An 11,603-nucleotide genomic window follows, 5' to 3' on the forward strand; every position below is an offset into this window, starting at 1 on the left:
GGGAGGGAGGGAGGGATTATAGGCGGAAGACAGTGGACAATAGATAATCAGACGATGGCTGGATGAAGGGCAGGTGAACAAACACAAGATGACGGCGTATGGCTGGATGGGCAGACCAAAGGATGGACAGGTAACCGAACAGGCAAACAAGGACTGGGCAGATGTCAGAACCATAGCCCACCGGACAGGTGGCCAGACCGGCTGCTTCCTCCTACCAGAATGCGTCAAGCCAGGGCGTCAAACATGCCCTGCTGGAAACACCCTCCCTCTCAGATGGCGGGACGTGGTGTCCCCACCACCCTGCCCTCTGCGGGCCACCCACAGGCACTGGGACCAGGGAAGAGGAGAACTGGTCAAGCCTGACCCCTGGTGGTCACAGTGAGAATACCACTCTAGAAGCCCCGGGGCTGCACAGGGCCCTCCTAGCCCAATGGAGTGTGCCGGGCTCCGGCCAGGGGTCACTCATGCCCCGAAGGGCCCACTCTTGGCCAAGCCCTGGCACAGATCGCCCAGAGACAACTGCTGGGGCAGTGGACAGGTTATTAATGAAGGTCCACGAGAGGCCAGGAGGTTGCCAAGGTCCATGAGGAGTGAGTGGTAGAGCCAAGGTTTGAACCTGAGTTTTCTGGGGACCCCCGCATCCTTAACCACCTTGCCCCCCGCCTCCCTCACAGGCCCGCAGGGGGAAGACTCGAGGTTGACCTGGGTGTGAGCACAGGGTGAGCACACACGTACAACCCTGGCCACCCCAGAATCGCTGCCCCTTGGTCAAACCCCCACCCCATACAATTGTGAGAGGGAAGCAGAGCCTGGGTCTCGGCACCAGCACCAAGAAGCTGTGTGACCTTGGGCGAGACACTGAACCTCTCTGTGTTTCGATTTCCTTGTGTGCTTTATATGATACTAACATCTCACAGGGCTGTTGTGAAAATGAGCTGATATATTTAGAAACCATCCGGTACGTGGTAAGGATTTCCTCTTATTGTTTCCAGGGAGAAAACGGGGCTCAGAGAAGAAGCAGCTTGAATGCAGAAATGGCAGATCCCTGCTTCCACACTTGCCTCAAGTTTCAAAAACCCAGTGGCCTCATGTCAGTTTGGGAAACGGTGCCTGAGCCTGGGGGTGTAGCTCAGGGGTAGAGCACTTGCCCAGCATGCATAAGGCCCTGGCTTCAACCCCCAGTATCACAAAAAAGGGGGACCTGCCTCCTGATACCATCAGTTTAGGGGTGAGGATTCTAACATGTGAATTTAGGGGCTGGAAGTAATTCCATGGTAGAGCACTTGTGTAGGTGTGCAAGGTCCTGGGTTTAAGTCCAGCAACACACAAACACCAAAAAAAAAAAAAAAAAAAGGTAAAGAAAGAGAAAGAACAGGAAAGAAAGAAACTGAGTAACCTCCCCTCCCCACCACCACCACCACTTTTCGAGGTAAATAAAATCAAATTCCTGAACTTCCACTGCCCACCCCAGAGGGGACCTGAATTCTGTGTGTCCCTCCTTCACTCTGTCGGTGGGTGCAGTCTACAAGCTTAGGTACCACTTCCTTTTCCTTGGTTTTAAGCATTCTTAAAAAAGGCACCGAGCAGGGCATGGTGGTGCACACCTGTAATCCCAGCTGCTCAGGAGGCTGAGGCAGGAGGATCACGAGTTCAAAGTCAGCCTCAGCGATTTAGTGAGGCCCTAAGCAACTCAGTGAGACCCTGTCTCTAAATAAAATACAAAATAGGGCTGGGGATGGGGCTCAGTGCCCCTGAGTTCAAAGGCATGGAGCTGTGTGAACCCTCCAGGTTGGTGTCTTCACTCGGGACTCTGTGTCCTTGGTCTGTCCTGTTGTGGGCAGTGGCCGGGACCCCCCTGTTTTGCGGGGTTCATGCTCTTCAACTGCATGAACTCCAGGGTTTGCCTGGCTACACTCCTGTTGGAGGCTCCTGGACCGTTGTAGTTCTGCGGCTGAGCTGGCTCCTAGGACATTCCGAGGTGGCTCTTGTCCCATTGCAAGGTTCCCTCTTAACACCCCGGGGGGTCGAGTAGCGGGGACCTGGTGCACCAGGGTTAGAAGGGCTCCCAGCATGAAGGAGCCAGTTTTTGTAGGTTCTGTTTTACTTTCCTCCCCAAATAATTAAGCAAAAAATTCCCTTGAAGATGACGGAGGGGAGATATCAGAGAGCGGCCCAGGCGGGCGCCCCTCATCCGCAAGCTTACTTTAGATCGACCAGAACCTCCCGGAAATCCTGGGGACCTGTGGACAATGTCAGACTCAGGCCAAGAGAGTTGGTCACCGCAGGAATTAATGACGCTGGGCTGGGGCTGTAGCTCGGTGGCAGAGAGCTCTCCTAGCACATGGGAGGCCCTGGGTTCGATCCTCAGCACCTCGTAAAATAAACAAAATAAAGGCAGCTGTCCACCTACAGCTACAGAAAACAAGAATTAACAACCCTTCCAGTGGCTGAAATTAGACTCCCCAGGAGCCGCATGGGTTTTGCACCTGTGAACCACCTGGTCACCTGCTATTTGCCTATAACCAATTCTTCTTTCACAAAATGCCAGTTCATGTGCTTTGCTCATTTTCTTCTCGAATTGTTCATTCTTTTTTTTCACTGATCCATAGAGCTTCTTAACATCAACCCTAATTCGGTTTTGTATAGGTTCTGGTTTGGATATGAGGTTCATGCGGTGGAAGCGTGGTCCCCAGGATGTTAAGAGGGAGTGGGACCTTTAAGAGGTGGAGCCTAGGAAGCCAAAGGCACGCCCCAGCCTCTGGCTTCCTGTCTTACCTTGTGACCTCATCTGTTATGAGATGACACAGCCAGGGGGTCCTCACCAGAACCATAAACATGCTGTTTGGATCTTTAGCTTACAAAATTGTGAGCTAAATAAATTTGTTTTCTTCATAAGCTTTCCAGCCTCGGGTGTTTCGTTATAATAACAGAAAGCAGACTAATGTAATGTGAACAGTCCAGATTTGACTTGGCTTGTCCCTTGCTTTAAGGTATCTTTGGGAAACAGAAATTACTGGTTTTTTCATTATAACAATCTCTTCATCATGGTTTATGCATTTTTTATTTAAGAATTGCTTTCCTATTCTGAAAGATACTAGCTTTATTTCTTTAAACAGTATTAAAGTTGAACTTTTGAAATATAAATCTTTCATCTATTTAGAACTGATTCTTGATTATGCTACAGGCAGTGCTCCAACTGCACTTTTCAAAAAAACATAACCAATTTTAGCCGTTCTGCCTATTGGATAGTGTTTCTTGCCGGCTGATCTGACATTGTCTTAGATCAAATTCCACATTATGGTTTCATTTTCTTTTAGACTCTCTTTTCTGTTCTTCAGTCAATTTCTCGATCCCTATGACAAATTTCCCAAAAGATGGGGATTTTAAAAACTATGCTTGATATTATTCTTTACCTCATTGCTTTGTGGTCAAAGAATGTACTCTATATTTGAAATTTTTGAAGCTTGCTTTCTAAGCCAGTTTGCAATCGATTTTTGTAAATGGGCTGTAAGAGCCTGAGAAGACTGTGACCCCAGGACACAGGATCCATTATTGTCCATTAGATCAAGTTTGTTACTTGTGTTGCTCGAATTCTCTGTATCTTGGCTAATTTTTTTCAGCTTTGCCATCAATAATTAAGAGAAGCACTTGAGAGGCCAGGGCGTGGCTCTGAGGTAGAGCACTTGGGTAGCACGTGCCAGGCCCTGAGGCCCAGCCCCAGCCCCCCCAACAAAGTAAAATAAAAATTTAAAAGAAGCACTTGAAATATCCCCTGCCAGTGGTGAATTTTTCCATTTCTCCCTGTTCTGTCAAATTTTGAAAGTCAGATTTTTTCTTTATTAAAGTAAACTTACGCACGATTGAATTCACTTTTTAAATGAACTGTTCTGCAAGTTTTGACAAGAACAGAAAAAGGACATTAGAGAAAAAGTGAAGAACACTGGGAAAAGGAGGGACCCCAGTTAATAACAAGGCATCAGCCTCAGCCCATTACTATGACAAAAGGATCCGAATAATGTAAGATGTCAATTAAAGGGGAAATTGGATGTGGGTGCATGTGAACTCTCCGTATTATCTGCAATTTTTCTGTAAATCTAGAATACTCTACAACAAACAGTTTCCTTAACATTCTCTCATGACCTTTTGTAGCCAATCCCTACCCCCAACCCCTCTTTCTGGCAAACACATTCCATTTATTCTCCATCCCCATGGTCTCACCTATGCCAGAATGTCATGCTAATGGAGAACCCATAGCCTTTGTGTCTAGCTGTGTCACTTAGTATAATGCTTTCGAGATCCATCATCTTGCTCTGAGTATGAATACTCTTCATGGCTGAATAGTATTCCCTGAATGATTGCACCATAATTTGTTCATCTACTTGGTGTGCATTTGGAACTCTTTCCAGTTTGAGGAGGTTATGAATGAAACTTCCATAAATATCTGTATACAACCACTGTGTGAGTCAGTTTCCATCACTGTGACAAAACGCCTGAAGAAAACAAGTCAAAGGGGGAAAGGTTTATTTTGGCTCATAGTTTCAGAGATTTCAGTCCATAGTGAGCTGGCTCCATTGCTTTGGGTCTGAGGAGAGGCAGAACATCATAGTGGAAGGCACAGTGGAGGAAAGCAGATCACTTCATGGCAAACAGGGAGCAAAGAGAGAGAAAGAGAGAGGAAGGGGCCGGGGACAAGATATATCATTTCAGGGCACATGACCCCTAGTGACCTACTTTCTCCGACTAGGGCCCACCTCCTACGGTTTCCACCATTGCCCACAGTTGGTTCAATGATGGTTCATTGAACCCATCAATGGAGTGATCCCTTGGTGAGATCAGAGCCCTTGATCCAAACCAGAACATCTTCCTGCTGACAATAACTGGAGCTAAGAAAAAATACTCTAAGATCACGTCTCTGGATGTTTGGAGGCAGTTACAAGTCAGTGACGATGAGACAGTAACAAGTCTCAACGGGAACGTGGAGAAATCAAAACCCCTGGACATTGCTGGTGATCAGATAAGATGACGCAGGTGTTTTGGAAAACAGTTTGATATGTCTTCAAAATATTAGACAGTTCCCCTCTGACTCAGGGACTCCACTCCTAGGTGTGTACCTTAGGGAATTAATGCCATAGGTCCCCACAAAAGGTTGGTCATTCCTCTTCATAGTAGTGTTGTTCATGATAGCCAGAGTAGAAGCCATTCACAGGGCCACCAGCAGGTGTGTAGACCAACCAAACCTGGTGCGGTCACAGTGCCATATTCTGCATCCACAGGAAGGAGTGAAAGTCGGATGCACCTACAACCTCCATGAGCCAGAAACATGAAGCTCAATGAAAGGAGGCAGGAAGAAAAGGTTCTGTCGTATGTCTGATTCCACGTGTATGTAAAATCCAGGGGGCAAGTCGGAAGAGGTGTCAGAAAAAAAGACTCCTTAATGCAGTGATCAAAACTAGGGGTATCTGGGCAACAGTGGCGCACACCTGTCATCCTAGAGGCTCGGGAGGCTGAGGCAGGAGGATCACGAGTTCAAAGCCAGCCTCAGCCATGGCAAGGCGCTAAGCAACTTAGGGAGACCCTGTCTCTAAATCATACAAAATAGGGCTGGGGATGGGACTCAGAGGCTGAGTTCAATTCCCAGTACCCCCACTCCCCAAAAAATCTATGGGTAAATACAATAGGCTTTCCTTCTCCTCTTGAATTTTGTAAACTATGAAAATCGAAGCAAAATTGTCCCCCTGTCCGATGTGTAGTAAATGTGTGGGGAGGGAATGTTTAAAGTCGAGTTTCCAGGAGAACTGAGTCAGTTGACCTAAGCGTCCCATCTGCCAACCTCACCACACTGGTGTCCAAGCTCCCAGCACATGACCCTGCAGGGACACACTTAAACTGCCTACCACCCACAGGACTAGTGTCCACCCATATCTTAAGCCCCCAGATGGACGGGGGCTTAAGATCTTTCTGTCCCATCACAATTTGTATTGGACACGGATGATTCTTTCCTACTTTTATCATTTTCTGCGCTCCCACTCCTTCCTGCCTCTCAGGCTGGCCGTCTGGGATCTTTTTGCATCTTTTTGAAGTTTCTTTGGATCGTTTTCTGCTTTTATTTACCTGCAAATGTTAAAAGAAACGGATCTCTGTCCTTTGGTCTCTGTTCTTGAAAGGGTCCTTGGCAGGACGTCACTCTAAGCCGGCGTTTGCTGGGTCTCATCCCTTTGGAGATGTGATGCCCGCCTCCGCATCTCTGTCGAGCTGTTGGGAAGGCTCCTGGCGCTCATCTGTCCCCGTCGCAGACAACCTGTCGTTTCTCGGAGACGGCTTTCATCCCTCCTCCGCCTTTGGCATCCGTGGTTTCAATGAAACGCAGGCGCAGGATGGATTGCTACGTGTTATGCTTGGGGTACTGTGTATTTCCTGGCTCTGTGGCTCTGTTTTCCAACACTCCTAGAAAATGTGCTGCCATTTTATCTTCAAATACTACCTCTTGATTATTCCCTTTATTCTCTTCTTCTGAGACTCCGACAGAGAAGGTCTCCTCATCCTCAAGGTTGCTCTCAGCCTCTCTTGGCATTACCCACCTTCCTATCTCTCTTGTGGCATTTTTTATCAATGACTTCCGGCTCACTGATTCTCCATTCAACTGTTATTGCTGTTTGAATTTTAGATTTTGAAATTATGGTTTTCATTTCTAGAATTCCATTCCCCCCCCCCCCAAACCTCTCTCTTCATTCCTCCTTGTTTTCTATGTTCATCTTTAAAATTCCATCTTTTCTTCTCTCCCCACCCCTTTCTACAGTCCCGGGTGTTGAACCCAGAGCCTCACACATGCTAGGCCAGCAGTCTGTCCCTGAGCTACACCCCAGCCCATTTCCCTTTTCTCACTTTGATTTTGAGACAGGTTCTCACTCAGTAGCCCAGGTTGGCCTCCAACTTGAGATTCTCCTACCTCAGCCTCCTGAGTAGCTGGGATTGCAGGCAGGCACCACCGCACCCCGCTTCTTTTATCTCTTCAGCCGTCTCCCATGTGGCTGCTCACTGCTCTGTTGCTGGGTCCGACTCTGTTGCTCCTTTTGTCCCTGCTGACTCTCACTCATGGTGGCTTATCTTCTTGTGATTCGGAAAGTCGCCCGTTGCTTGATCTCACTCTCTGGGCATCCTCTTGGCCTATCCTAACCGAATTCCCCTCCACTTTGAATTTGCTTCTAGGACACCCCAACCCAGGACCGCGCCTGGGTTTGATCTCCCCTGAAAGCGGCTCCCCCGACCCTTCTTCCCCCCACCCCCAGCTCTCCCAAAGTTCACTATCAGCAAGTGGAAAAATTGCTGCAAGGACTCCGGCCTTGGGCCAGCTCACTGAGCCTCTCCTGCACCCCCAGATCCAGCACCCCTCCATTTGCTCCTCAGTATCCCTCTGCCAAAGCTGGCTTCCTGTGTTCCTTGGAGCCCCGCCCATGTTCCCACCTGTCAGATCTTTTATGGAAGTGTTAAATGGTCTCTGGTGGCGCCCACACACGCTAGAATGTGGCGACTGGTTATTTATACATCCCTAGCAACCAGCGCAGCGCCCAAAATAAAAGCGTGTAACCATTATGCGGCGGCTGAATGAGCAAATGGGACCGCACCTGTCTCCACTGTGCTCTCCGTCTGACACCGAGACAGACAGGGACAGTTGTCACACAGGGAGACAACTTCTGTCACAGAGGAGGGACGTCGGGAGGCAACTCTACTGCAGATTTGGAGGTCAGGGACGAGGCCCTGTCCAGTCTGGAGGGCACAGGGATGTGCAGAGCTGAGACTTTAAGGACATGTCACCGTGGCGCCCCAGTGAGGGTGAAGGGAGAGCATTCGGCCCCAGGCCGGCCCCCCAGGAGAAGGCAGCAGTCCAGGGAACCAACAGCAGCGTCAGTGTGGCAGGATCCAGGGGGTGAGGAAAGCAGGAGGGAGGTGGGCTCCAGGCTGGGCACAGGCAGGACCTGGGGCCATCAAGCTCCCAAGGACAGTCTGGCAGTGACGGGGAGGGTGTGGCAGGACATCTTTCAGCAGGGGAGGGGCATGGTCAGGCTGCAGGGTGGAAAATGCCCTCTGGCTACTGGGTAAAGTTTGAACTGGGAACAAGGAGTCAGGGAGGCCCATGAAGAGGCTGGTTCCGAGCAGGGCTGATTGCTGGGGTGGGGGCACCCCAACGCAGAACCCCTGGGATTCCTGGTGATGGCCTGGGCTGACCATAGACACACGAAAACCGCGAGTTGAGTGGGCTGCATGTGAGGGGCTCTCTGTGGGGCCGAGGGGCTGCCCGGGGGATGGATCTGAAGGGTAAGGAGTCCACGCCATGGATCTCCGAGCAGTGCTCTTTTCAACTAGGGTTGCCAGTTTTAGCAAAAATTAAAAATAGATATATAGGACACACAGCTAAATTTGAATTTCAGATAGACTGTGACTATTTTAGAGTCAGTGTGTCTCCAGAATCACGTCCCTGTACCTTACCCGGGAGCCCCACTCTCAACACCCGCCACGCGTCTTCCTGAGACACCAGTAACAAAGCAACACAGAAACGTGCGGCCTCCACCTGCTGTCCTTCACCCGCTGCCTCTTCGGAGGCCCTGGCCCTGAACAGGGGCCTCCCTCCAGCCTCCACCATCTTCCCGCCTGGCGGGGCTGGGAGTGAGGGCAGGGGCTGGGGGGGGGGGGCACTGCAGTCTCCTCAGCTCCTGTCCCCACACCCCACTGGGGTATTTCCAGGAAGCGGTCCCTGCCCAGAGCCTAGACCCCAACACGGCTCAAGGCCACCAGCTTGGGACCACTTCCTGCAACCTCCAGACCCCCCAGGGTTACCAGGGCCACATGCTCAGGTAGGTCTAGGCTCGCTGGGCTCTGAGAGGCCAGGCTCTGGGCTGGGGGGTGCCGCCTTCCACGGGCCCAATTCACAGAGCTGTCCATCCAGCCACGGCCCAGGTCACCTCTGCCTGGAGCTGCCCACATTCCCATGATCCCCCAGCACCCACGTCAGCAGGGGACCCGCGAGGCCTGGAGGACCTGCTAGGGTGTGCGGCAGGGCCAGGGGCCCCAGTGAGCTCTGACGGGGACTTCCATCACCCTGACGAGGGGAGGCTGCTCTGCCTGGGTTCAGAGCAGGAGAGGCAACCAGGGTTGTCGTAGAAGACGTGATAAATGAGCCACCAGAGGATTGGGGGATTGAGGACGTGGGGGGACAGGGTGGCAGCCGAGGGGCAGCACTAGCAGTGAGTATTCCTAGAACAGGAGCCAGAAAGGCTGGGGCAGAGGCCCCGAGGGGAAGGGAGGGTGGAGGTGCCTGAGGAGGGGCCGAGAGGCTGGGAGACCTGGGCCTGTGGCTCAGCCGACACCCATAATACCAACAACCCAACTAGAGCCAGCAGGACCTCCCCGAGGACCGAGCCTCTTTATAGGGACTCTTTTGATCAATCTCCAGAGTAGGTCCCGCCATTGTCCCTATTGTACAGAGGGGGAAAGGAAGGCCCAGTCTGAGTGACTTGTCCACAGTCTCAGCTAGGAGCGGCCCTGGGCCCGCACCACTCGCCAGCTAGCGAGGAGCTGTTCGCATCCAGAGATGTGCAGAGGGGAAGAGGAGCCCCTGGGAGAACAAGGACCCTGCTCCAGTTCCCTGGCTCAAGGTCATGAAGTCTGTCGATGGCCTGGGGCAGAGCCCTAAGAGTCCATCTGGGCCAGCTGTTCTAGTGCCAGGGATCCTGGGGCACAAGCCCCCCAAAGTGACCTCGCACAGCTGCCCTGGGATCTCCTCCTGCAGTCACTCCACAGGCACAGTCCTGGAGGGACCCATCTCTCCAGCGGGCACATGGGGTCCACAGGTGATGGCTGCGTTTCCAGGGGCAGCCTTGGCGCCAATGCCTTGGTTCACAGGCCAAGAGCGCCGCCTGGTGTCTATCTCAGGAAAAGCACCGGCTTCAAGAGTGTTGTCTCCTACCTGACAGACGGGTCTAAGGCAGAGGTCATTCTAGGCCACAAGGCCACCAGAGCTTGGAATTTAGAACCCACACCCTCATGCCCACCAGGGGAGACTCAGTCTTCCCCTGACATCTAACTCAGCAGGCTCAACCAACTGGAGGGAGAAGCTTCCCTGCTCCAAAGCCAGGGAGGGCCTGTGGCCTTGGTGGCTGATCTGAAGGGACTGTGGGGGTCTTGGAAGCACGGGAGGAAGATGCTCTGGAGAGGACTGGACCGCCCCATCTTTGGGAAGGATGGGCTCTGAGTTGGATGTTATCATTTGGGGGGTGAAAGGAAAAGTGGCCTTCCTTGGGCGTAGGCTGGTGAGGCCTGGGGTGGGGCTCTGGGTGCTGGCAGGGGCCGCGGGTCAGGTGAGCCCGATCCTCCTCAGCAGGAAGGTAGGGACCCACTCCAGAAGGCAGGGGGAGGCCACAGCGGGAGGTCAGGAGGGAATGCCACCCGCACTGACATTCTTCTCCCCTGGTGTTCAGTCTTCACACAGCTCCTGGTCAGCCACTTGTCCCCACGTCACAGATATGGAAACCGAGGGTCCATGATAGGCCCAAGATCACTCGGCAAGACTCAGAGCCAGGCCTGGGAACGTGGCCTCCTGGCTCCCAGGCCCGAGCTCTGCCGACAGGCCCGGCCAGCTGGGCGGACCCCAGCCCACACTGCCCTCTGTGCCTGGGGAGGCGGTGGAGGTAGCAAGGCCCAGGAGGCACCAGGGCCTCAGTGTCCTGCAGCAGGCCTGCCACCTTCTCTGGTAGGAGCCAGGGCCTTGGGGTGCAGGCGGTGCTGGGTCACTGTGTCATCTGGGAGGAGCTGAAGGCCTCCATCTCTGCCTTGGCCTCCGCCTTCGAGTGGCACCTCTGGAAGAACAACCACAGGAAGAGGAAGAAACCTGCAAGAAAGGACCGGTCAGTGGGCATCACTGAGAGCAGGAGCCTCGCCAGGAGCCCAGGGACCCCGAGCCGGGCTGAGCGGGGCCTCCCTGGGCCCAGGAGTATTTCCCAGAGCCTCCTCCTCTTGGAGGACAGAAGGAGTGGCCTCTAGGAGCCAGAGGACCGGCCCCACTGGCCCAGAGGGCACTTCCGTGCAGGCGAGGCTGCCCCCCACTCGGCAATGACGCAGCGCCCCTGGTCCTCTCGCCCTCGACCTCCCAACTGCTGCGAGCAACCCACAGGCCTCTGCCCCCCCCCCAGGCCCACCGTAGAGCGAGTTGACGATGGTGAAGAGGAAGAGCTGGGGCAGCAGGAAGATGCCAAAGGAGAAGAAAGCCAAGGACCAGGTGGTGCCCAGCAGCACGGTGAGGCCCAGCACGGTGACAGCGTCCCTGCAGGCCCGGCCGCTCAGCGCCCTGTTCTGTGCCCACAGCCTGCGCAGGGCCCACAGCGCCCAGGCCAGCACCGCCAGGTTGAACAGGGAGGTGACGCCGCTGTAGCCCATGACCAGGACCTGGTGCACCACGGGGCTGCACAGCCAGCACCTGCAGGGGACAGCGAAGCCCCGGGTCAGCGCAGCTCCGAGCCCAGGGAGGCCAGCTGCCTCTGGATGCCATCTCGACTTGCAGCCCAGATGACCGTTTCCTTCTTTTCTCTCTTTCCCCTCCCCACCTCCCCCCT

General features: G+C 53.2%; 1 protein-coding gene across 1 annotated transcript in view; it reads right to left on the reverse strand.

The window, feature by feature from the left end:
• Positions 1–9,397: 9,397 nt before the first annotated feature.
• The window catches only part of Adgrg5 (adhesion G protein-coupled receptor G5), a 28,871-nt gene continuing 26,665 nt past the window's right edge, over positions 9,398–11,603 (reverse strand). Inside the window, exons 12-13 of the mRNA XM_015488669.2 lie at positions 11,190–11,467; positions 9,398–10,882 (exon numbers count right to left, since the gene is read on the reverse strand). Of these exons, the coding sequence (XP_015344155.2) occupies positions 10,782–10,882; positions 11,190–11,467 (379 nt within the window). The 3' untranslated portion in view covers positions 9,398–10,781. The remainder of the gene's footprint in view (positions 10,883–11,189; positions 11,468–11,603) is intronic.

Source organism: Marmota marmota, unplaced genomic scaffold (assembly GCF_001458135.2).
Source record: "Marmota marmota marmota unplaced genomic scaffold, marMar, whole genome shotgun sequence".
Lineage (NCBI taxonomy): Eukaryota > Metazoa > Chordata > Mammalia > Rodentia > Sciuridae > Marmota > Marmota marmota.